The 27,490-nt window shown below is 36.5% G+C and overlaps 1 protein-coding gene across 6 annotated transcripts in view; it reads left to right on the top strand.

Moving 5' to 3' along the window:
- The window catches only part of TANC2 (tetratricopeptide repeat, ankyrin repeat and coiled-coil containing 2), a 486,082-nt gene that overhangs the window by 51,162 nt on the left and 407,430 nt on the right, over positions 1 to 27,490 (top strand). For all 6 annotated transcript variants that reach the window (XM_058432006.1, XM_058432005.1, XM_032138883.2 and 3 more), the window contains exon 2: positions 3,124 to 3,213. In XM_058432006.1, the coding sequence (XP_058287989.1) occupies positions 3,147 to 3,213 (67 nt within the window). In that variant the 5' untranslated portion in view covers positions 3,124 to 3,146. The remainder of the gene's footprint in view (positions 1 to 3,123; positions 3,214 to 27,490) is intronic.

Here is a 27,490-nt window from a genome sequence, read left to right as displayed (position 1 = left end):
ATAAATTCCTTTAAAATCATTGCTTTAGTTTTATCCTATGAGTTCCCATAAGTCATTTTTATTATTCATTCCAAATATTTAAAAATACCTATTGTGATTTATTTACTTTGTTCAACTTATGGGTATTTAGAAGTATATCACTTAATTTTTAAGCAATAGGAGATTTTCTAGATTAAAAAAATATTTACTTCTAGCTTAATTGCTTTGTGGTTAGGGAATATACTCTGAAAGATTTCAAAATTTGCTGATACTTTTATGACCTAACATATGGTCCATTTTGGTATGTGTTTTGTGTTATAGTTTGTTTTTATTTGGAAGAGAAATTTGCTTACATATATTTAAGTATAGTTATTTAATTGTGTAGTTCACATATATCATAGTTTTTTTTTTTTAATCTACTTGATCTTGTAGCTATTGACAAAGGTGTGTTGGTCTCCCATGTAACTGTGGATTTGTCTGTCACCTTTTAGTATTGTATACTTTTTGTTTTAAATGTTTACAGCCTTTCTTATTGGGTCCATTGATTTAGAATTATGATATCTTGGCTACATGAGATGGCTCACGCCTGTATTCTCAGCACTTTGGGAGGCCGAGGTGGGAGGATTGCTTGAGCCCAGGAGTTGGAGACTGGCCTGGGAAACATAGTAAGACCCCATCTTTAAAAAAAAATGAGAAAAATTGGTGGTGTGTGGGAGCTCACACCTGTAGTTCTAGCTGTTTGGGTGGCTGGGGTGGGAGGATCACTTGAGCCCAGGAATTTGAGGTTGCAGTGAGCTATAATCACACCACTGTTCTCCAGCCTGGGTGACAGCATGAGACCCTGTCTCAGTATAGGCAAAAGAATTATGCTATCTTCTTGTTGATAGGACTTTTTAATTATTAAGAAATGCCTTTCTTTATCTTTAGTAATACGTATTGCCTTAAGTCTACTTTGCCTGATATTGGCTTAGTGATGCCACCTTTCTTTTTGTTGGTGTTTGAATAGTGTATCTTTTCCTATCATTTTGCATTCAGTTCTTCTGTGTTTATAGTCTTCTACTAGAGTGTTGAACGTGGTAATGGATATAATTTGAGTTTAAATTATAAACCTTACTATTTGTCTTACATTTATCCACAGATCTATGCTACTTTTTCTCTTATGTCTTACTTTCTTTGGTTTAGTCAAATGTTTTTACTTATTCTTTTTATCTCCTCAGTTTGCTTTTAATGAATATCCTAGAGATTACTACATGAGTTTTTTGAGTTATTGAAGTCTAACATGAATTATTACTTCTCTTCTTGGGTAATACAGATATCTTAGAAACTTCAATTCCATTACCCTACTCCTTCCTTTTTTATTGTTGTCATGCATTTTAAATCTATATATTTTAAAGAACAGCCTATCATTGTTATTTTTATAGTCATTATTTATTAATACTTAAGAACACATTTACCCTTTCTATGGCTCTTCTTTTTTTGCATGTATATGCTTTTTTCTAGTATCATTTTCCTTCTATTGGAAGAACTCCCTTTTAGTAATAAATTGTTTTTTCTTTTGATTTTCATTTTGCAAAGATATTTTTAAACTGAGAGTAAATTGCTTGATTGGTGCCAGTTTTTTTTTTTTTCTTCAGAATTTTTAAGTCATTATTTTTTTGCTATTCATCATTTCTGTTGAAAGTATCTTTCAGTCTGTTGATTCTTGCTACTTTAAATGTGTTTTTTGGGGGGATCTGGCTGTTTAAAAGATTGTCTTTAGTTTTCAGCAGTTTGGCTATGATTTGCTTAGTGTTTTTCTTTGTAGTTATTCTGCTTGAGTTTGACAAGCTTCTTTCAGATGTGGCTTTATGTCTTTAATTAGTGTTAGACAATTCTTGGTTGCTCACACTTCATATATTGCTTCTTCCCAATTTTCATGCTCTTAGGAAATTTCTTATATGTATGTTAGAACTTTTCAGTGGTTCCATATGCATCTAGTCCTCTTTTCTATAATTTTTTGTCTTTATCTCTCTATGCTTTGGTTTGGATATTTTCTGTTGACCTGTGTCCCACTTCATGTTTGCTCTATTTAATCCCCTGGACACACCAAGTACTTACAACACTTTTGGGAAATTTTGCTGTTGAGAAGAGTGAGGATATAAGAGCAGTCATTGAATTGTGGTGGAGTAAAGAGTGGGACTTTCTTTTTGAACAAGATAGACTAAAATGTTTATGTTATGATTGGAATGATTCAGGAGAGAGAAAAAAAATTAAAGCTGTTTGAGAGAAAAGGAAGATGATTTTTTAAAATAAAATTCTTGAGAAGGTGAGAGAGGATGTAATCCAAAGCAGTCAGAGAGTTTTCCTTCGGTAGGAGTGGGACATGGAAAAAGCACGGATTCATGCGTAGGTGTAGTCTTGTGAGATAGAATTCTGGCTTGACCAGTGGAAGTTATGCAGGTGCTATAAGTTTCTAGAATGTGTGTGTGGGGGTGTGTGTGTTTGTGTGTCAGGTGGGAAAATTGTCCAAGAATGGAGAGTCAAGTGAAAGGTAGACAGTATTTATAGCTACCTAATTATGTTTTCTATTTCTGTGCATCCTCAGTGATATCTATCTTTATTTCTTAGGGTAGTCAAAAGTATTGTATTCTTTTAAGGAATTATTTACATGTTTAATAGTCTTTTTTGTCATATAGTTACAGTTTTGTACTATATATTTAAACAGAGTTAATTATCTTTTTCTGGTTTAGCACTTTTATTATTTTTTAATTTTCATTTTTAATTATGGGTAAATAATAGTTTTATATATTTATGGGGTGAACATAGTTAATTATAATTAATTTTAAATTCTTAGTATTTTGGATAAACAATCAAGTTTTCTTTTTTCTTTTTAAATTTTTATTTGTTTTTACTTTTTGTGGGTACATAGTAGGTGTATATATTTATGGGGTACCTGAGATGTTTTGATACAGGCATGCAATGTTAAATAAGCACATTATGAAGAATGGGGTACCTCTCCTCTCAGTCATTTATTTATTGAGTTGCAAACAGTCCAGCTGCACCCTTTAAGTTATTAAAACATGTACAGTTATTGACTATAGTCAGCCTCTTATGCTATGAAAATCAAGTTTTCTTAAACACATTTTCCTATATTTTCTTTTACAGTTTTGCAGTAGAAGAGTATAACCATGTTTCGGAATAGTCTCAAGATGCTGCTTACTGGTGGGAAATCAAGTCGTAAAAACAGGTCAAGTGGTAAGTGACTATGCTACATTTATTGTGTGTGATATTTTACAAGTTCTTTTAGGGTCCTGAATTAATGCTGTAAGACTTTATTAATGCTTAACTTAGAACTTAACAGAAAGTTTACGTTTCTTTGGGCTTTCATACTCTTTATTAAGAGGTAGGAACACTTGAATGCTTATCAGGAGTAGTCGAAAGAAAGGAAAACCTTGTGAAGAAAAATATTTATTTCTAATATGTGAGAGAGTAATGTTTCTGTGCATTTGCTTATTAAAAACCTTCTAGACCTAAGTTTATGTTTTTGAATTAACACGTGAAATTATTGCAATCCTAGGCACTCTTTGGGGAAGGAAATTATAAAAATAACTGTTCTCAAAGACTTATACAGAAAGTGAAATTATAAGTTGAATTTTTTATAGCCATTAAAATAAAGTTTATGGGTTTTCTTTTTTAGAACAAGGGGTTAAGTCTTAGACTTTTGAGGTAAAAGTATATATACTTTCTTGGTAAAAAATATTGAAAAGAAATGTATTAGAATGTTTGTTTTTTATTAATGAGTGGTAGACTTTTATTGTATTCTTCATAAGCTTTTCAACTTATTTTTCTGCAGTTTATAAATTTATATTGGTACTGTATTTATTGTCATTGATTTCAAAATGTTTCTGTAATTCCGATTGTGATTTCTTCTTGACCCATAAGTGTTTAGAAGTGTATTTACTAATTTCCAAACTTGCTGATTTTTTGTTTATCTTATTGTAAGAACAAACTCCCCTACATTAACAAAAGGAAAACTGTTTTTTCCTCCACTGCTCACACCAACATTTCTGGCCACCAAATATGTGGTTCCCCCCCCCCCACAGTGATTCAATTCAGTTCTCTGGTAGACACCAACTGGATGTCCTACAATTAAATTCAATTCTGATGCTATCCACCCTGAGTTAGCACAGACCTCATGGGTTATGGTCTCAGTCCTACAAGACTGCTTTCCACTTCAAACACCAATTGCGTCTGGTGGATCCCCAGGTTACCCACAACCTCTGTCTGACTTGGCTACAAATCAGAGGTTCCCATGACCCCTTTCTCAGGTTCTATCATTTGTTAGAATGGTGCGCACAACTCATGAAAACAGTTTCTTTACAAGATTATTGGCCTGTTAAAGAATGCAGTTCAGGAACAGTCAGATGGAAGATGTGAGTAGGGCAAGGTATGGGGGAAAGGGCCCTGGGCTTCCATGCCCTTTTTGGGTATGCCACCTTCTCAGCATCTTCCATGTGCTCATCAACCCAGAATCCCATCGAACCCCATCCTTTTGGGTTTTTATGGAGGCTCCGTTATGCAGATATGATTAATTCGTTGGCCATTGGTGATGAACTCAACCTTCAGCCCATCTCTCCTCTCCAGAAATCAGAGGGTAAGGCTGACTCTCATGGTTGGCCCCCCTGGCAGCCAGCCCCTGTCCTGAGGCTATTCAGGAGCCCCCAGGTACCTACCATTCATCTCGTTAGCATATAGAAAACCACTTTTATCACTCTGAAGACTCAAAGTTTTAGAGCTGTGTGCCAGGAAATGAGCAGAGACAAATATGTTTTTTGTTGTTGTTTTGTGTGTGTGTGTGTGTGTGTGTGTGTGTGTTTTACTACGTCATGCTTCTTCTTATTGAATTCTAGCTTAATTATACTATTATCAGAATCTCTTCTGTATTATTTTATTCTTTTGATATTTGTTGAGATTTGCTTTACAGTTCATCATATGGTCAGTTTTGGTGAATGTTCTGAATGTACCCGAAAATAATGTGAATGTCGCAGTTATTGGATTCAGTGTGGATCAGTTTTGTTAATGATGGCACTCAAACATTGCATATCCTTAGTTACTTAAAAAATTATTTACTGAGAAAAGTGTGAAAAATACCACATTATGATTGTGAATTTGCTTATTTCTCCTGCTAGTTCCTGAGGATTTTTGCTTTGTATGTTTGGAAGCTGTCTTAATAGGAACATTCAAGTTTAGGATTGTTACATCTTCCTGGTGAATTGACCTTTTTAAAACCATTATGAAATGCCTCTATTTCTAATAATGTCTTTTGTTTAAAAGTTCATTTTATTTTCATATTAGTATAAGGACTCCAGGTTTTTTTTATTAGTATTTGCAAAATATGACTTCTTTCATACTTTTACTTTCAACATTTCTGTGTGCTTATGCTGTTAATAGCATATGGTTGGGTTTTCTTTTATTCAGACATGTTTTTTTTCTCTTAAGAAAGTCTTCGGTCTACATTAATTTGGTCAGTCATATATTTATGTATCCGTGTGCTTTCTACTTGGCCTATCCATTCTATGCTTCTTTCTCTCCTATCTTTCTTTCTCTTTCCTCTCTTCCTTTCTTTTGCATTGATCAAAACTTTTTTTTTTTTTTTTTCGAGACAGGATCTCACTCTGTTGCCCAGTATGGAGTCTAGGGGCACAAACACCGCTCACTGCAGCCTCAACCTCCTTTGCTCAAGCAATACTCCCACCTCAGCTTCCTGAGTAGCTGGGACTACAGATGTACACCACCACACCCAGCTAATTTTTTTTAAAATTTTTTTGTAGAGATGAGATTTCAGTACTTTGTCCAGGCTGTTCTTGAACTCCTGGGGTCAAATGATCCTCATGCCTTGGCCTTCCAAAGTGTTGGGATTACAGGTGTGAGCCACCATGCCTGGACTCAAAACATTTTTTATGATTCCATATTTTCCTCTATTAATTTTGAAATTATATACCCTTTTGAAATTTTTTCAGTGGTTACCTAAAGAGTAAAACAATCTTTAGTTTATTGAAGTTTGATATTTAATTGATATGTTTACCCTCTTCTTGGACAATGCAAGAGCTTTAGATTCTCTTCACCTATCTTTAACCTCCACAAGACATTACTGTTCTATGTAGTCACTGTTACTTAGATATGCCCATATATTTGACCTTTTCATTGATTTTCATTCGTTCCTGCACCCCTCACTTTCTAGATGGAAGTAACTTTATCTGAATAACATCCTTTGTTTTATTTTATTTTTAGAGACAGGGTTTTGCTCTGTCACCCAGGCTACAATGCAGTGGCACTATGATAGCTCACTGTAACCTCAAACTTCTAGGCTCAAACATTCCTTCCACCTCAGATTCTGGAGTAGCATACCACTGCACCTGGCTAATTTATGTTTCCCAAGGCTGGTCTTGAACTCCTAGCCTCAAGTGATCTTCCTGCCTTGGCCACCCAAAGCACTGGGATTCAGGCGTGAGCCACCATATCTGGCCAAGAAGACTCTTTTAGAATTTACTTTAGTGAGGAGTCGTCTGTGACAAACTTTACTTTTGTTTATCTGAAAATGTCTTTATTTTGCCTTCATTTTTGTAAGATTTTTTCTTTTTTTTTATTTTTTTAAGAGATGGGGTCTCTCTGTGTTCTCCAGGTTGAAGTGTGGTAGTTATTTATAGGTGTAGTCCTAGTGCACTGCAGCCTTTAGACTCCCGGACTCAGATGATCCTCCTGCCTTAGCCACCTGAGGAGCTGGGCCTAAAAGTGGATGCCACTCTTCCTGGTTACTTCTAGGATACTTTTATGCGAGTATAATTCTAGGGTGCAGTTATTTTCTTTCAGTATTTTACAATGTTATTTATTGTCTTCTGGCTTCTTCCATTTTTTTCTGGTGATCAGCTGTCAGTCTAATTACTACTCCTTTAAAGGCAACCTGCCATTTTTCTCTTTCAAGTTTTCTAGATTTATATTGGTATGCCTAAGAGTATTTTGTTTTGTATCTTTATCATTGAAAAAAATCTTTATACTCTGGCCAAGTGTGGTAGTGCACGCCTGATAATCCTAGCACTTTGGGAGGCGGAGGCAAGTAGATCACTTGAGGCCAGAAGTTCAAGACCAGCCTGGCCTACATGGCGAAATCTAGTCTCTATTAAAAATGCATAAATTAGCCAGACGTGTTGGCACATGCCTGTAATCTCAGCTGCTTGGGAAGCTGAGGCAGGAGAATCGCTTGAGCCTGCGAGGTGGAGGTTGCAATGAGCCAAGATTATACCACTGCACTCTAGCCTGGGCGACAGAGTGAGACCCTATCTCAAAAAAAAAAAAAAAGAAATCTTTATCATCTATTCATGTTTTTATTCAGGTTTGTAGGATTTCTTGACTCTGTGGCATGATGTCTTTGGTCAGTTTTGGAAAACTATTATCCATTATGTCTTCAGATTTTAATTTTTCTCTCATTTTTTTCTTTATCTTTTTTTTCTGGAACTCCAGTTATAGATTTGATAGACCATACGCATATCATCTCTGACTCTTAAATTTTCTCTTAATCCTTTTGTCTCTATTTGTTTTATTTTCTTTTATCTTACATACTTGTCATACTTTTCTTTCTGTTCCTCAGACTGTGTAATCTCAATTGATCTATCTCTAAATTCACTGATTTTTTTCTTTTGTCTGCTCAAATCTGCTATCATGTCTACTGAATTTTTTTCAATTACTGAATTTTTCAACTCCAGAATTTCTATTTGATTCGTTAAAAATTTTTAATCTCTATTGGTATTCTTTATTTGGTGAGACATTGTTCTCATATTTACATTAAGTTCTACTGACATAGTATCCTTTAGTTTTTTGAACATATTTAAAATAGGCAATTTAAAGTTGCTAAGTATCTCCGTCAGGGCCTCCCTCAGAGACAATGTCCATTGTTTGCATTTTGCCCCTTGTGTATAGGCCATACTTTCTTATGTCTTTGTATGTCTTGTAATTTTCTGTTGAATCCTGGACATTTTAGATTGTATAATGTGTTATCTCTGGAAATCAGATTCTCCTCCTCCCCAGGGATTTATTGATGTTGCTTTATTTGTTTAGTGACTTCTCTGAACTAATTCTTCCGAGTCTGTGTTATTGTGCATGGCCACTAATATCTCTGCTTGGTTTGTTTAGTGGTCAATTCATGCTAGACAGAAGTTTTCTAAAGTGCCTTCCAGGCTTTGTCAAGGGACTTTTTATACTGAGCAAGCTCTGAGCAAGCTCTGATCAAATAGACGACTTTGTGGGTGGAATATTTCCAAGAACTACTAGACAGGTGAAATAATGACAACTCTTTGGAAATAAAGCTTTGAAGGAACTAGAGCTCTCTTTTGCCCCTTCCAGTGGCCACCGGGCTGCTGGTTTTCATGACTGTAGGTTGTTGACTATTGAGGCTACTGCATAGCTGGAGAGAGGGGGACAGGAATAGAGCACATTAAAATGCCACAAAACTTGCTACTTTTTTTTTTACCAACATTCAGCCATTATTCTTGAATATATATTGCCGGGATTGCTGCAAGCCTTAGACTAAGTTTATTCTGACAGTTTTGCCAATTTTCTCATTGCATTTTTGGAGAAGAGAATTTCTGGATGTCCTTACTTCTCTGTTTTCATTGACATCACCCCACTGTTCACTTTTTGATGTTTTCTTTTAAATATATGTTGGGACTAATCATGTTATAGATTCAAACAGCTTTCAAATTTGACATTTTAAAAAAACAGTTTATCCCAAATTTCTTTTCTGGCCTAGAACCATCATTTTCATAGATGCCTTCAGTTGTTCACTTTTGACAGCAGCACTAGCATTTTCTATGACTTCACAAGAGTATCTGACCTTAGACCAGATAAGTGACTCATACTATCCTTATTAGAGGAAGACATCAAATCTGTGCTTTAGCAAAAGCACAAATTATTACATACTAGACTTTTGAATAACTACTGTGTTAGTAGAAATTATATTATTAAATCCATACATGTTAAAGTTCTACTGTAGTATTATAGCTAATTCCTTTGATTTTCTGGGTATTTAGTTATATCAGTAATGATTTTTAGGAGTCTGATTCTAATATTTATTCCCTGGTTTTTCACACAAATTGTTTACAATTTAGAATTATTATAAAAATAGTGCTTTGTATTGTGTATGCAGAGAATTCTATTTGTAGAGAATCAGAATTTTTTTCATAGTAAGAGATTATTCCAAGGCAACAATAAATGTTATATTAAGAGAAAATGTATTTATGGAAAGATATCATTAATGTTCTGATTATTATAGTTTTTTTCCTTAACCCTTAAGGAATAATTGGGTAGATACGTTATTCTTTATATTAATTTTGGCTCATGGCTTATTTTTGGGATTAATAAGGGAAGTTTTCTCATAGATATATAATTTTAGGGTTTTTTTTTAATCAACTTAGTATTGAGTTTAAAAAGCATTTGTAATGAAGGGAATTATCTGTCTTAATTTGTCTTTTAAATAGCTGATCTGAATTTTTGTGTGGGCCACTAGATAAATATTTCACAGAAATAGTTTTTATATCAAATTTATTAAAGTAAGATATTTATTTTTATTCTTTAAATTCTAGGGTACATGTGCACAACGTGCAGGTTTGTTACATACGTATACATGTGCCATGTTGGTGTGCTGCACCTATTAACTCGTCATTTACATTAGGTATATCTCCTAATGCTATCCCTCCCCTCTCTCCGCACCCCACGACAGGCCCCAGTATGTGATGTTCCCTTTCCTGTGTCCAAGTGTTCTCATTGTTCAGTTCCCACCTATGAGTGAGAACATGTGGTGTTTGGTTTTTTGTCCTTGCGATAGTTTGCTTAAAATAAGATAAATTTTATCTGGCAGAGTTATCCCCCTAACGACGTGAGAATATTAGCTTTGAATTTTATAACAATTAAGATTTATGATGTGAAAATTATTTTCTGATGCTTGTAGCAAGTACTCTGAAGTTTTCTTAAAAAAAAAAAAAAACCACTGTGTGGTTCTTTTAAATTAGATGAGCTGTAAAGAAAATATGTGTTTATGTTTTCTAAAAGTTCATATATATTAAATGTTTATATATATTTTCTTATTACTTCATCACCTTAAATTATTTAATTAAAAAACTTCAAATACGCTTCTTTGAGTCAAGTAATGCCGTTGTTTAATATCATTGTGTCGTTGTTTTGGTAAATCATTATTCAAGTATGCTGGTGGGGGTGGGGAGATACTGGCAATTTCAGATATTCAAGAATTCAGAAAGATTAGTATCATAAGCATAACATAGCCTTTGGAGAATGTGTGGAAGGCAGGAGATAGAGAAACAAATGAGCAAAATACGTAAAACTTAAACACAGATAATTGCTGGTAATGTACTACAAGAAGTAGAATTTATTCCAAGAATACAAAGATTTTTGTATGTCAGAAAATTAACAGAACTTTTCTAATTAGAAAAAAATTTTAAACCACATTATTATATGTTGAAAAAGTATTTTATAAAATGGTACAACAATTAAAAACATCATTAAGGCCAGGTGTGGTGGCTCATGCCTGTAATCCCGGCACTTTGGGAGGCCGAGGTGGGCGGATCACAAGGTCAGCAGTTTGAGACCAGCCTGGCCAATATGGTGAAACCCTGTCTCTACAAAAAAAAAATTTTTATGGCTGAATAATATTCTGTTGTGCCACATTTTGTTGATCTATTCTTCCTTTGATGGGCATTTCGGTTGTTTTCATTTTTTAATCTGCGAATAATGCTGTAGTGAACATTGGAATATGAGTATCTGAGTTTTTTTCATTTCTTTTGGGTATATAGGAGTGGGATACCTGGGTCATATGGTAATTTTATGTTTAACTTTTTGATGAATTAACAAACTGTTTTCCACAGTGGCTGCACACTTAATATTCTTTCTGTCATGGAATGAGGGTTCCAATTTCTCCACATCCTTGCCAACAGTTGTGATTTTCTTTCTTTTTTTAAAATTATAGTAGGTGTTAAGTGGTATCTCATTGTGGTTTTGATTTACTTTTCCCTAATGATTAGTGATATTGAGGATCTTTTCATTAATGATCGTCTTATGTCTTTGGAGAAATGCCTGTTCTAGTCCCTTACCTATTTTTGAATTGGATTGCTTGTGTTTTTGTCATTCACTTGGAGGAGTTATTTATATGTTCTGGATATTAATCTCGTATCAGATATGTGATTTGAAAATGTTTTCTCCCATTATAGGGGTTCTTTTCACTCCATGGTCTTGAGGATTTACTCCTATGTTTTCTTCTAAGAGTTGTTATGGTTTTAACTCTTACATTTAGGTTGTTGATCCATTTGGAGTAAGTATTTGTATGTGGTATGAAGGAAAGGTCCAAATTCATTCTTTTGCATGTGGAAATCTAATTTTCCTAGCACTGTTTTTTGAAGAGGTTATTCTTTCTCTACCGAATGGACTTGACACCCTTGCTTTACTTATAGATTTTTAGATTTCATTCATGTTCCTGGTTCATAACAGAAAGGATGACTAATCCCTTATCAGTAAATGATAAAGATAAATGATGAAGATAGCAGATATTTTCTAAATTAAACTTTTTATTTTTTACTAAAATGATACAAATGTATGGGCTGCTATAAATTTACAGTTAACAATGTGATTTTTTTTAAAGAACTGTTTCTTTAGTTTCATTTTTTAAGTTTTTGTTCACTGTTCTGTGGTACAGGATTTTAGTTTTTATACAGTGTTTTATTAATCAGCTTTAAATTGATGGACATGGAATACAGGGCTGTGTCCTGAGTGTCTTCTATTCGAAATGGTTCCCCTTAAGCCCAAACAAATTCTGAAACATTTCTTTATCTCCAGGTTTCCAAGGATATCATGTTACTTCTATACTGTCCAGTCACTCCTCAGTGGATTCAAGGTTTTCTGTTCAGACTAGACATAGAATGAGTGTAATACAATTTTTTTGTTAACAAAATATTTATTTCTAGTGTGGCACTGGCATCTCCTTGGCTTCTGATGAGGCCTCAGGAAGCTTTTACTCTTGGGGGAAGGTGAAGCAGGATCACATGGCAAGAGTGGAAATGAGGGAGGGGAGTAGGAGCTCTTTAAAACAACCAGCTCTTACATGAACTAATTAAGTAGAACTCCCTTATTACCATGGGGAGGGCACCAACCCTTCATGAGGCATCTACCCTCATGACCCAGATACCTCTCAAGGCCCCATCTCCAACATTGGGGGTCACATTTCAACATGAGATTTGGAGGGGACAAATATCCAAACCATATCACTGGAATTTTTTTGTCCATTGCATATTGAACTTAGTTAAAATTTTTATTGCATTCTGAATAATGAATGCTCATAATAAACAATATATGTGCAATAGTATGTAATGCAAGTAATTTTATACTATAAAAATATATTTTTTCTTCCAGGGTGCTGTGGTTTGAATATGATGTGTTCCCACCAGAAGTCATGTTGAGGATGGTCCTCGATATGGCATTGTTGGGAGGTAGTACCTTTAAGAGATGAGTAGGTCCTTAAGGTGGATTAATGTCTTTCTCATCAGACTGCATTAGCTTTTGTGAGAGCTGGTTGTTATAAGGCAGGTCAGCCTCCTTTTTCCCCTGTCTCTTTCAAATGTGCCCGCTCGACCTTCTGGTCTCTGCCATGAGTTGAAGCATCACGAGGCCCTCAACAGATGGGCTGCCTGATCTTGGACTTCCCAGCCTTCACAGCTGTGAGCCAAAATAAACCTCTCTTCTTTATAAATTATCCAGTCTCAAGTATTCTGTTATGGCAACAGAAAATGGACTAAGACAAAATTGGTACTGAGAGAGTGGAGTTGTTGCTATAACAATACTTGAAAATATAGAAGCAGCTTGAAAGAGAGTACTAGATTGTAGAGGGAAGAATTTGGGGGAGCAGGCTAGAAAAAGCCTGTATTGCCATGAACAGAGCATTAAGGGTAATTCTGGTGAAGACACCAAGAAATCCCTAGGACCAGGGGAATCTGGAACTTCTTTGAGATTACATAAGTGGTCATGAGCAGAATATTGATAGAAATGTGGACAGTGAAGACCATTCTGATGAGATTTCAGAGGTAAATGAGGAATATCTTGTTGGGTACTGGAATAAAGGCTATTCTTGTTAGTAGCAAAGAGCTTGGCTGCAGTGTGTCCATGCCCTAGGTCTTTATGGAAGGTGGAATTTAAGAATGACAAACTAGGCCGGGCACGGTGGCTCATACCTGTAATCCCAGCACTTTGGGAGGCTGAGGCAGGCAGATCACGAGGTCAGGAGTTCAAGATCAGCCTGGGCAAGATGGAGAAACCCCATCTGTACTAAAAATACAAAAAAGTTAGCCGGGCATGGTGGTGGGCGCCTGTAATCCCAGCTACTTGGGAGGCTGAGGCAGAGAATTGCTTAAACCCAGGAGGCAGAGGATGTAGTGAGCTGAGATTGTGCCACTGCACTCCAGCCTGGGCGACAGAGTGAAACTCCATATCAAAAAAAAAAAAAAAAAAAGACAAACTAGGATTTCCGGTGGAAGAAATCTAAGTAGCAAAGTGCTCGAGATGCTGTGTAGCTACTTTTGGCCACTTACAGTGAGCTATTGGGAGCAAAGGGATGATTTAATGATATAATTTATAATTAAAAGGAAAGCAGAGCATAAAAATTTCAAAAATTCCCAGCCTGGCCTTGTAAAGAATGAAAAAGAATGTATGGAAAGATAAGACAAGAGTGTGACCTGATGACCAGTTACTAAAGAGATTAGCATAAATAGGAAGCCAGGTGCTAGTCATCAAATTCATGGGAAAATGTTCCCCAAGGCATAAGAGATCTTGGAGGCTGTACCTCCCATCACAGGCCCAGAGGCTGAGGAGGGCAGAATAGCTTTAGGAGATGGGCCACTACCCAGGACTTCAGGTGTCTACTCCTTGCATGCCAGTGTGGTCCTGCTTGGCTGCACCAGCTGTGTGGCTCAAGTGGCCCCAGGTGCAGCTTGACTCACCTCTCCAAAAGGTACATGCCATAGATTGTGGCAGCAACATGCTGTGGTTCAAGTGAGCCTAGATGTGGCTTGTGCCACAGCTCCAGAGGACGCATGCAGTAAGCCTGGCAGTGTCTATGTGGTGCTAATTCTGCAGGTGTGCAGAATGCAAGAGGTGTGGAAGAGTGCTTTTCTTCAAGATTTCAAAGAATGTCATAGAAAGCCCACAGGCCCAAGCAAAAACTTGCCAGGTGGTGGAGCCACCACAGAGGTTCCCTACAAGGGCAATGCCTGTGAGGAACTTGGAAGTGGGGCTGCTGCTGCAGCCACTGGCAGCATGCAACGCTGGCCCAGGAAAGCTGTAAGCACCAGTATACAACTCTATCCTGTGAGAACAGTTATGTGGGCTGAGCCCAGCAAAGTCATGGGAGCTGGGTTGCGTGAGGCCTTGGGAGCTCACCGCTGCCCTGTCCTAGCGTGTCCAGGTGATGGCACGTAGAGTGAAAGATTATTTTGTGTGTGTATGTATGTATTTTTTTAAGACATAAGGTCTAGCTCTGTTGCCCAGGCTGGACCCGAACTCCTGGGCCCAAACAGTTCTTGCACTTCAGCCTCCCACATAGCTGAGACTACAAGACTATGCCATTGTGCCTGGCCCTGGCCAAGAGATTATTCTGGAGTTGTAAGATGCAATGTCTGCTTTGTTCAGTTTGGGACTTGGCTTGGGGCTGATTACTCCTTAATTTTTGCTTCTCTCCTTTTTGGCGTTGGAATATTTACCTGTTGCCTGTCCTGTCACTGTATCTTTGAAGTAGATAGCCTGTTTTGATTTCACAGGCTTACAGGAGGATGTTAGAGTTTTGAGTTTGTGCTGAAATGAAACATCTTTCAAGGAAGTATCAAAATGTGGCCTTATAACAGAAAATAAGGATTCTGATTTGGTGGCAGATGATAAAATGTGACCGGAGAGTGAACTGAGTGCTAAGAACTTTGAAATTGCATTTGAAACAAATCTGAACTGACTGGTTTTGTTTATATTCCACAAATTTGTAGCAATTCTCTAATAGTGCTTCTCATCAGTTAGACACATGTATTCACACTCATGTGTTCACATCTATTTCTATTCATCTTTTTTTAATTGTTGTTTTAATATTAGGGTTTTACTAACTTTACAAGGTGAATTGTGATAATTTCTGTATTTTGCGGTGCTTCTTTATCATATAAATTATTTATTCCTTGAAAGTTTAATAGAACTGTTACTGGAAAGGGGTCCCGATCCAGACCCCGAGAGAGGGTTTTTGGATCCTGTGCAAGAAATAATTCAGGGCTAGTCCATAGAGTAGAGTGAAAGCAAATTTATTGAGAAAGTAAAGGAATAAAGAATGGCTGCTCCTTAGAGCAGCCCTGAGGGCTACTGGTTGCTCAATTTTATGGTTAATTCTTGATTATATGCTAGACAAAGGGTGGATTATTTATGCTTCTCCTTTTTAGACCATATAGGGTAACATCCTGTCATTGCCATGACATTCGTAAACTGTCTTGGCACTGGTGGGCATGTAGCAGTGAGGATGCCCAGAGGTCAGTCTCGTCGCCATCTTGGTTTTAGTGGGTTTGGGCGGGCATCTTTACTGCACCCTGTTTTGTCAGCACGGTCTTTATGACCTGTATCTTGTGCTGATCTCCTATCTCATTCTGTGATTAAGAATGCCCTAACTTACTGGGAATGCAGCCCAGTAGGTCTCAGCCTTGTTTTACCCAGCCCCTATTCAAGATGGAGTATACACACATTTGCATGTGTTCTGTATTTCACAGAGGAAAAGGACTTTTATGTGCATTACCTAACTTAATCTGTATAGCAAATATATGAGAGACTTTATAGGTGAAATATTAAATGTATTGCCCAAGATTATACAGCTAGTAGGAATAGAAGCCACTGAATTCTCACTGTATGTATATTGCTGTCCCTGAATAAATGAGACAATTGAGTGGAATTAAGTCTAAACTGAGACTTGGAAACTGTCTTTTCTTTGAAGTAGTAACTCAGATGTTAGAGATTTTAAGTTGCTAAGGATTATACCAGAGCAACAAGTAGCCAAAAATTTGGTGGCTTCTTGTGCTAGAGTTGAGAAATATTTTGAGAAATTTGTGTAAGTTTTTGCCGTTTGATTTTTTTCTTGTTTTTCATAGAAACATATTAAATATAGGTTTCAGTTATGTGTTATGAGTTGATTTGTCAGTTTACTGTATGTTTTATTATTTGAAAAATCACCCTATTAGACATAAAATGTAAACTAAACTAATTACCATTAGTATTTCTCCATGGCTTTCCTCCTTATTAACTGTGTGTTAATACAGTTGATGGTAATTTTTTTTTAAAGTATGCTGTAGAACATTGGTCCCAATCGTTTTAACCTGCTTATACATTCGTACAATATTTACTGAAAATGTTAGGGATTCTCTACTAGAGTGGCACATGTGATGATTAGAAGTCGGTGAATGAAGTTTCATAATGTCTTCCAGTTGTGGACGCCTTCTTCATTTTTACTATCTTCAGGTAGAATCTTTGGAGATGAGTAAGTAGGGAGAGAGGGTTGGAAGGTAGAAAGGAATAACAAATAGTGAAGGCTATTGAAGAATTTCAGTAATGAGGTGCCAAATACAGTCTTTAAATAAGAGATCACGGTGCAGGCATGGTAGCTCACGCCTGTAATCCCAGCACTTTGGGAGGCTGAGGTGGGCGGATCACATGAGGCCAGGAGTTTAAGACAAGCTGAGCGACATGGCAAAACTTCATCTCTACTAAAAATAAAAAAATTAGCTGAGTGTGGTGGCACACATCTGTAATCCCAGCTACTTGGGAGGCTGAGGCAGGAGAATCGCTTGAACCTGGGAGGTTGAGGCTGCAGTGAGCCATGATTGCACCACTGCACTCCAGCATGGGTGACAGAGTGAGACCCTGTCTCAAAAATAAAATAAATAAAATAAAATAAAATATCAGCATGAGTTGGTTAGGTACCTGTGTCCTTCCATGATTCTTTTTTTTTTTTTTTATACTTTAGGTTTTAGGGTACATGTGCACAATGTGCAGGTTTGTTACATATGTATCCATGTGCCATGTTGTTTTGCTGCACCCATTAACTCGTCATTTAGCATTAGGTATATCTCCTAATGCTGTCCCTCCCCCCTCCCCCCACCCCACAACAGTCCCCGGAGTGTGATGTTCCCCTTCCTGTGTCCATGAGTTCTCATTGTTCAATTCCCACCTGTGAGTGAGAACATGCAGTGTTTCGTTTTTTGTCCTTGCAATAGTTTACTGAGAATGATGTTTTCCAGTTTCATCCATGCCCCTACAAAGGACATGAACTCATCATTTTTTATGGCTGCATAGTATTCCATGGTGTATATGTGCCACATTTTCTTAATCCAGTCTATCGTTGTTGGACATTTGGGTTGATTCCAACTCTTTGCTATTGTGAATAGTGCTCTAGTAGGAAAGACAGATAATAAACCAGAAAAGCAAGACATATAAGATGAATAATGATAACTGCTACAGAGACAAAATTTAAAAGGGAGGACAAAATAAAAAGGTGACATGAAGAAGGGGTTATAGTCTTAAATCTGGTGGCCAGGAAAGACTTCACTGAGAAGGTGATTTCTGATTAAAAATCTCAATGAAGTAAGGGAGCTAACTAACATCCTAGGCATAGGGAGCAGCATGCATAGGAGTCCTCAAGTAGGAGGAGGTTAATGTTGCCTAAAGGAATGAACAAAAATAAAAGGGAGATCACGTCCTTCCATGATTCTATAATATCTGTTCCTGGTGACCTTTGACTTCATATCCTGTAAATCTCCCTTTTATTTTTGTTCATTCCTTTAGGCAACATTAACCTCCTCCTACTTGAGGACTCCTATGCATGCTGCTCCCTATGCCTAGGATGTTAGTTAGCTCCCTTACTTCATTGAGATTTTTAGTCAGAAATCACCTTCTCAGTGAAGTCTTTCCTGGCCACCAGATCTAAGACTATAACCCCTTCTTCATGTCACCTTTTTATTTTGTCCTCCCTTTTAAATTTTGTCTCTGTAGCAGTTATCATTATTCATCTTATATGTCTTGCTTTTCTGCTTTATTATCTGTTTTTCCTACTAGAGTACAAGTTTCACGTAAGTCCATTCTCTTTTACACTGCTGTATCCTCAGTATGTGTCTGGCACATAGCAAGTACTTAGTAATATTTGTTTTATGAATGAAAACATTTTTTATGACATTTTAAGGATGATAACTCTGGCATCAGTGTATAGAATAGACTGCAGTGAGGAAATACTAATTAAGAGACAATGAAAAGGCTAAAGAAGTGACAGAAATAAAGAGACAGAGGATACACAAGGAAGACATTTTTGAGGTAGACTATATAAGATTTGTTTACTAGAGTGGCTGGGAAGTGAAAAGAATGGGAAGAAATAATTTGTTCTGAAATTTCTGGTTAGAGAGACTGGCACACTGGTACATTGCATTGTTCCAGGCCCATATTGGATATTCAGTGATCATATATTGAATCAATAACTATTCAGAGATAAAATGTTACCTTTTGCACTAAATTTTGCTTTCAAATGTAATTTATTTAGCTCTGTGGTTTATTTCCATACTCTGAATTTCTTTGGAAATTACTCTTATTACGACTTTAGGATTATGCTTCCCCAGGACTTCAGAACAATTTTAAATGTTACAAGCCTTTTTCAGCACTGTACTGCAATATTTTAGCCTGAAGATTTATTCCCTGATCATCTACTTTCATAGGTTGCTGCTTTCAAAGTTTGCTGCATCCCTCCATGTTGGTAAAGAAGGAAGACAGAAAGCTATGTAAGGCTTATGCAGTCAGCACAAGTCGTTTTGTGACTAATTCTTTCCCGTTTAAAGGAAGTAAATTTTCATTCTTCTATTTAGTTTCTTCCTATCTTCAACTTGTACAAGGCACCTGAAATTTAAAATAGTGGTTTCTTAGTACTAATTGAAGTTTCCCTGGTAAAACTACTTTCATAAATGATCAATTCACATTTTAACAACAATTTTTTTAAAGGATTAAGTTAAACAATTTAAACCGGCTTAGTTTGGACGCTATTGCTGAAGATCAGTTACTGTAAAAATCCAAGTGTATATCAGTATGCCACTTATAATTCTACATTCATAAATTTGAGAGTGTGCAATGAAGAAAAACAAATATTAAGTAATAGACTGATTTTTGATTCTTTAAAAAAGGGATTTAAATAATGAGTTAAATACATGATTTTGTCTTTAATACACTATTTTTCATAGGTATATTTTGATATAGAACAATGTGCCAAATTAAAATGATAAATTATTTTAATACTATCAAAATTTTCATCTGAATATATTTAGATTTTTGTTTTCTTTGAGAACTTTAAATATTTCAAAGAAAAAACCTCTTGATAACAGATTTGTGCTTTTGCAAATTTATGGTATTCTAGTCTATACCATCTCATGGTCTCCTTATGCATAGTATAATTATGCTTCTTTTTTTTGAGATATACAGGAATTTTAATAAAAACCCATACATGTACTCATAATAGTGAAAAGTTAATGATAGAACCAAGAAATGGCTGCAATATTAAAGGGAGAGCAAATGATAGTTTTAGAATTGGTATGGTACAGCAATCATAGACTCTTTGTCCTCAAGGGTCTCTAGAATACATTTCTATAAATGGGAAGTATCTTTCTTACATATTTTATTCCTTACGTTAAAGAAACTCAATAATCAAAAATTTGACCTTAAAAACAAGTTCTACACTCCCCCACCTCATTCCATTTTCATAGAATTTTTTTTTTTTTCTATTCTATTCTGGTTTTATTTGACTCCCCAGAGAAAATAGGTTAACTTACTTTTTTCCAGATTTAGCGTGCTCTGACCTAGAGTCATGATTCTTTCATTTGTCACTAAAAAGCTTGCCATCAGAAGTCCCGGTTCTTTAGAGGAGCCCCAAATGGATCTTTAATACCTTAGCGAGATAGAAAATAAGCTGGTCATGTCCGTAAACCAAGAATGAACAAGGTAGGGTTTGTTTTTTCCTTCAATATTAATTTTTAAAGATTTTGCCTGTGTTGTATTGAAGGAACAAGTAACATTGAAAATGTCGTCTTTATTATTAGAACGAGATAGAATGTTTTGCCTGTATAGGGGAAGTAAAACTTGACTTCTACAGGGTCTCCAGCTGGACCTGAGAATTAAATTGACATAAGACAGATTAATAGGGGAAAAGCATACAGATTTCTACATGTATGTCTCCACAGGGAAATGATGACCCAGACATATATGTACTAAGTTGGACAAAGAGTAGTAAACTGTAAAAACATAAAAAGACACAGAGGCTTGGGATAGGGCAGTTAATCATGGAGAAATGGCTAGGAAGATAAGGGCTTGTCTTACAAGGTTGGTTGGTTCAGATTTGCCTCAACTCCCCATCTCGGGTGATAAGAGTATTTCTTTTCTCCAGGTACAGGAAGGACAGCTTTTACATTGGAGTTTCATCTCCACTTTTCAGGAAGAAAAAGGAAAGTCAGGGTGCCCTTCTTGCATCTGCTGGTTTTCAAGTGCCTTTAGTTCGAAATAATCCTTATGCCAAAGTTTCATGTTTTGGGGTAGCATATTCTGCCATCTTTCATATGGTAACTCCATGGCTCAATAACTTTCTAATGAAATATCTTTTATAAAACTACTTCATATATTCTCAGGCCAGTGTTGTTGTTAAAAGAAAAAAAGGGAAAAAGGAAAACAATTACTTCATGTAGTCAGTAGGATATATCAGTGAAATAATATTGATAAAAAGATATATGATAAAGATATAACACTAATTTTATTTATATAAAAATGGTTTTACTATTTTATAGGAACCTATGGTATTGAAGTATCCTTATGTATTTGAAGATTTAAACTTGGAAAAAATACTTTGTTCATCTCTTCATACAGTTGATTCAGATTCAGCATGTATTTATTAAATGTTTATTATGCACCATGTTAAGTACTTTAACCAGAGTTATCCTCGTATATTACACAGCCTACATAGCTTGAAATGTGTATAAAAATTTGAAAATTTTGGGATTATTTCCTTTTTGCTCACTAAAGATTTTATTTTTTGGACTCCATAGTTTTGATTAGGAAAGAACTCGGTAAATAACATTTATAATTATTGTAAAGCTGCCTAGCCAGTAGTCTGTGCCAGACCAAGAGTGTTACTTGGAGCAGAAATATCTCTTATCCATTTTGTATCCTTGGTCTATAGCATAATGTTTTATAATACATATTTGTTAAATGGCATAAATTTTCTGAAAAAGTCATAACATTATTCTGGTCTTATGTTTTGTGATTTAAAAAAATTAGATATAACTAATATTCAATCATTTTGAAATAATTTAGAAACCCTTTAGAACAGTGCTGTTCAGTACAACTTTCTCTGATGATAGATATATTTTATAAATCTGTGTTGTCTTATACTGTAATGGAAAGAACTTATGGCTGCCTCCAATTTTGGTTTATTAATTCACTCCACAAAGATTTTTTAGTGCTTACTGTATATCAGAAATTGTGATTCATGATGGAGATATTTCCTAGTCTCAGGGAGCTCAAAGTCTAATAAAGGAGAGAGATTTCTAAACCAACAGCAACAATATAGTTGGAGGATAGGCTGGGAGGAGAGGAGAATGCAAGTTGAATTGTGAAGGACAAGTTAATAGTGGTCCAAATAGAGAAAGCAGCATTTGCTAGTAGATGGAGAGAGGAGACTGTTTGGTTCATTCCAGTAACTGCAATAATTCTTTCTATTTCTGGTACCTAGGGTGAGTAAGAAAGTTGCTAAAAAGAATGGACAGTTAATCACAGTAATCACTTATCAGTTAATGACATGCTTTGTGTGCCGTGCTAAAGACTTTGCATTATATTCTTAAAGCCGCAAGTGAGCCACTGCAGGGTTTTAAATGGTAAGTAAAAATCATTTTAACATCTAAGCTTAGTCCTCTTGACCCCATATTTATTAAACTTGAACTTTTTAGAGGAAATATGAACTTTATGTTAAAATTTGAATTTGATTAGATCCTGGATAGTCTCCTCCCTGGTCAGTTTTGTTATTGTGGTAGTTAGGATGGTTAGAATTACTAGAGATACAATTTAAAATACTGAGACATTGAAGGGGATTTATACATTCATATAACTAAGAATTCCAGCAGTAGGACGATTACAGGTAAATTAATTCTGAAGCTCAACAGCATCACCAAAGACTCAATTTCTTTCTTTCTGCCATTTTCAGTGTATTGGTTATTGTTCTCAGGTTTGTCCTTACATAGTTGCAAGAGGACTGCAGTACCTTCAGCTTTTACATCCACACACAGCATTGTTCATAGACTACTAGAACAACTAATCCCTTCTTGGGTCCCTTTTTAAGTTAAGGGAAACTTTGCAGACAGACACCCCTTGCCACCCCCCACCCCCCGATTCACCTCACATCCAGTTGGCCAGGTTATATCACTTAACCTTTCTTAAGCCAATTAATGAAATTGCAAATGTTGTTACTGAGATTCATTTACTAATCAAAGTTCAACCCCTGAGAACCAGCCTCCCTTGAAGCAAATACCTAAAATAAAGTCAGCGTTCTTTTAGCATGAAATAAAGGATTGGATAGGCAACTAGTGGAGTCTGCCACTTTGTTTTTCTAACCTAGTGTTGGGTTTTGTTTATCTGAAAAATTAACAGTCTTTCTCATACCAAGAGTTAGAAGGACAAGCCCAAATTTGCCTAAGATAGGAAAGACAAGACCACCTTAAGTTTGTTAATAATCCTTATATTTTGATAAGAAGTTTGCAGAAATGTAGAGCTGTTGTAGTATAAATTAATCTTTCTGAGGCTTACCACTTTGAAGATCTTAAATGACATGGTTCTTGACTGCAAAGCTGAGGACTGGGCCCCAAACTATAGGATTTTAGTATGTGAGGCCTGCCTGGGAAACCAACTAGCAGATCATCCCAGGAGATAGATTTCTATGATTGTTCTTGACCAGGGGAATTCTCTTCTGGAATAGGAGTGGATGGGAGATTTGCTCCTACTTAATTTTTTTCCTAAATGTATACATAAATCTTTTTTGTACCTGAAAGAGGTCAGGTTTTTCCAAACTCAAGTATTAGAAACATATTTGTCTGCTTTTTTGTTGTCACCTTTCATCCTAACCACAGAAGGCTTGGCTGGGGAATGTTCTTTGGGAGAAAGAGAATATTGAAGAAAAAATGATTTTTTTCAAAGTAAAGCCTGGCTATACTATTTGCTTCAAAAATTTACATCACTCTTCATGATCTTAGCTCTGGTATTGTTCGTATACTAGTCACTTATAGTCAATTCTTTACTCAGAATATTGTGTTACTTTGCTGTTCTACTTTGTTTCCATTTTAAAAAATGGTCAGACCATTCAGTTTTCCTTTCGTTAAGCTTCCAGTGGATTCATGCTGTAAGGATGAGGTACTATTAGATACTTCTCTCCTTCCTTTCTGTGTTGTTTTTCCATCCCTGATTATAGGGTGAGCACTTAATGCGGACCAAGTAGAGTATTGGGGGACACAGCTTACTTAGAAATAAAAGAGATAGTCTTTGCCAGATTATACTGCCTGTAATAAATAAACCAGTATTACTAAAATATAGTATGAGAAGTACTGTGATGAACTTCTACATAGGGTACTAAGGGAGTTCCAAGGGAAGGACTCAATCTCAGACTGGAGGGAAATAGAACAATTCTTGGAGGAGGTGGTGACTGTCACCAAGCCTACATAGCAGTTAGCCACTTTAAGAAATGGGGAAGAGGACATTTCAGGCACAGAGTACAGCAAGTGTAAAGACGAAGTTGTGAGAAAACTTGACACATTTTGTGAACTATATATAGGTAGTTTGGTACTGTGGTGGTTCACTCCCATTTCTTATATCTATTTCTTTCTGCATATCTATTTCATTCTCTTGCAACCTTGCACATTCGTTACAGTTCAAATAGTAGAACATAGCTACCAACATCTGAGTTTTGTATCTTATAGTCCAGGCACCCACAGAAGGATACTGATTCAGTTCTTTTGTTTTCACATCCATAAGCTCATGGGTAGGTCAACTCTGGTCTTATTTAGGTCTGATGTCCACCCTTTGACAAGTCAGTTACACTTTGGACTAGGGTGTGGGTAAGGTTTGTGATCCTCTCAGCTTGGATTAGCTGCCTATCCCAGTGCAAATCATCTATGGTAGAGGGAGGGAGTAAATTAGTATGGGAGTGAGAGTTTTTAAAGGGCACTTCCCAGAAAGGGGTGTATGTGACTCTGAGTAGGCAAAATGACATGCCATCTGTAGGAGCTATGCAGCAGCATCCAGGCAAGAGGTAATGAGAGTCTGAACTAAGAGCATGGCAGTGGTATGGAGAAAAGAATCAACTGAACTACATGATTGATTGGGTGTAGGTCAAATGAAGGAAGAGCCTTAGTCTTTTTAATTTACTTAACAAAAATACTTATTGAGTGCTTGCTAGAGCTACTGGAGATACAGCAGTGCTTTATATCAGATTACTAAAAGAACAACTTGTTCTATACTCACACATTCTGACACCAGATGTGTTCCATTAAACAATTCTTCAACTCTTCCAATACCAACTGGGTATCCTACAGTTTAATTCTGACAACGAAGAGTTAGTCAGACCCCACAGGTTGAGGACTAGTCCCACAAGATGCCCCCCACTTAGACACTAATTGCCAAGTCTAGACCCTTGTACTTCTTCTGACCTACAAGCTATAATTTCTAGGTGCCCATGGCTCCCTCCTTGGGTTCAGTAATTTGTCAGAACAGCTCACAGAAATCAGGAAGACACTTAACATTTGCCGGTTTATTATAAAGGATATTACAGAGAATCTATATGAACGGCCAGATGAAGAAGTACATAGGATAAAATCTGAGCATGGAAACTCTGCTCCTGTGGAATTGGGGTGCCCTACTCTCCTGACATGAGGTTCACTGACCCAGCAGCTCTTTGAACCCCATTGTTTAGGGTTTTTATGGAAGCTTCATTATGTAGGCATGATTGATTAAATCATTGGCCATTGGTGATTGAGCTCAATCTCCAGTCCTTTTCCGTTCCCCAGAAGTTGGGGTGGGTGGAGCTGAAAGTTTCCCCTGATCACATGATTGGTTCCTCTGGCAGTCATTCCCCCATCCTGAAGCTATTCTGGGGCTTTCAGCCACCAGTAATCTCATTAACATACAAAAAGACACTCTTATCTCTCCTGGTAGTAAAAAACCAAGGCTCTTAGTAGCTCTTGTGTCTATTACTGGGTGACTAAGATCAAATATTATGATAAAAGATGCCCTTATCATCCCAACACTATAAGGGTTTGAGGAACCTATAAGGGTTTTAGAAGCTCTGTGTCAGGAACTGGGGGTGGGAGGCAGAACCAAATATATGTTTCCTGTGTCATAATGGTGGAACTTACATTCAAGGACAACACCGTGTTTATAAAGGAAGTTTCTGGCTTAAGTGACTGGGTGAATGATGGTGCTCTTCATTTGAGGTTTGGGGGGAAATGTAATGAATTCATTTTATGAAATGTGAAATTTGAGGTGATGATGGGTTATCCAGGGGATGTTAGATATTTGGGTTATGGACCTACAGGAGAAGGCAGAGGAAGAGAGAGAGAATTGGAAGTCATGACCATCCAGTGGTAATTGAAGTTTTTAAAAGCTATAAAGTAGAATTTACTTTTTTATTTTGGTGTGCAGTTTTATGAATTTTCATACATGCGTAAATGTGTGTAGCTACCACCACAATTAGCATACATCACCTTACAGGTTACATCATGATACTTGTTTCTGGTCACTCTCTTCCCCCATCCTTCACCTGGGAAACCGATGAGCTATGAAGATGGTTACACTAAACAACACATTTTCAATGTAGATGAAACAGCTTTGTATGGGAAGAAGATGCCATCTAGGATTTCGTCGCTAGAGAGAAGTCAGTGCCTGGGTTCCAAGCTTTGAAGGACAGGCTGACTCTCTTGTTAGGGGCTAATGCAGCGGGTGACTTTAAATTGAAGCCAGTGCTCGTTTACCGTTTCCAGAATTCTAGGGTCCTAAAGAATGATGCTAAATCTATTCTACCTGTGCTCTATAAATGGAACAATAAAGCCTGGATGACAGCATGTCTATAGCATGGCTTACTAAATATTTTAGGCCCACGATTGAGATCTGCACAGAAACAAAGATAACATTCAAAATAATCCTTCCCATTGGCAATGCATCTAGTCACCCAAGTGCTCTGATGGAAACGTTCAAGGAGATTAATGTTATTCTCATGCCTGCGAACACAACATTTATTCTTCAGCCATGGATCAAGGAGTAAATTTTGACTCTTAAGTCAAATTATTTAAGAAATACATTTTGCAAGGCTATAGCTGCCATAGATGGTGACTCTTCTGATGGATCTAGGCAAAGTAAATGGAAATTCTGGAAAGGATTCACCATTCTAGATGCCATTAAGATCATTTATGATTCATGGGAGGAGGTCAAAACGTCAGCATTAACAGAAGTTTGGAAGAAGTTGATTCCAACCCTCATGGATAGCTTTGAAGACTTCATTGGAGGAAGTAACTGTTGACGTGTGGGAATAGTAAGAGAAGTAGAATTCAAAATAAAGCCTGAAGATGCACTGAATTGCAGTACTCATGATAAAACTTGAACAGATGAGAAGTTACAGATGTGCAGAGGAAGTGGTTTCTTGAGATGGAATCTGTATCTGGTGAAGATGCTGTGAACATTGTTGAAATGACAGCAAATAATTTAGAATATTTCATAAACCTAGTTGATAAAACAGTGCCAGGTTTGAAAGGATTGACTTCAATTTGAAAGAAATTCTACTGAGCAAAATGCCATCAAATAGTATCATTTGCTACAGAGAAATCTTTCATGAAAGGAAAAGTTATTTGATGTGGCCAACTTCATTTGTTGTCTTATTTTAAGAAATGGTCACAGCCACACCAACCTTCAGAGACTACCACCCTAATCCGTCAGCATCCATCAACATAGAGAAAGACCCTCCACCAGCAAAAAGATCCCAACTTGCTGAAAGCTCAGATGATAACATTGTTTAGCAAGAAAGTATTTTTAAATGAAGTTATATACATTTCTTTTTAGATATAATGCTATTACAAACATAATACAAAGTTAATAGATTATAGTGTATCATAAACATAACTTTTGTCTGCGCTGGGCAAACAGGAAATTTGTGTGACTCGCTTTATTGCGATCTTCATTTTCTTGCGGTGGTCTGGAACGGAACCAGCAAAATCTCTGAGGTATGCCTGTATATGACCTTTGAAGACTGGCTTCTTTCACTTGGCATAATGCCTTTGAAATTCATCCGAGTTGTGTCAAAAAGTACTAGTGAGTGTTCCTTTTTATTGCTGAGTGGTATGCCATTGTATGGATGTGTTGT

The sequence above is a fragment of the Hylobates moloch genome, unplaced genomic scaffold (genome assembly GCF_009828535.3).
Source record: "Hylobates moloch isolate HMO894 unplaced genomic scaffold, HMol_V3 SCAFFOLD_19, whole genome shotgun sequence".
Classification (NCBI taxonomy): domain Eukaryota; kingdom Metazoa; phylum Chordata; class Mammalia; order Primates; family Hylobatidae; genus Hylobates; species Hylobates moloch.
The sequence above is the reverse complement of the archived record's forward strand: the minus strand, read 5'-3'. Positions and strand labels throughout refer to the sequence as shown.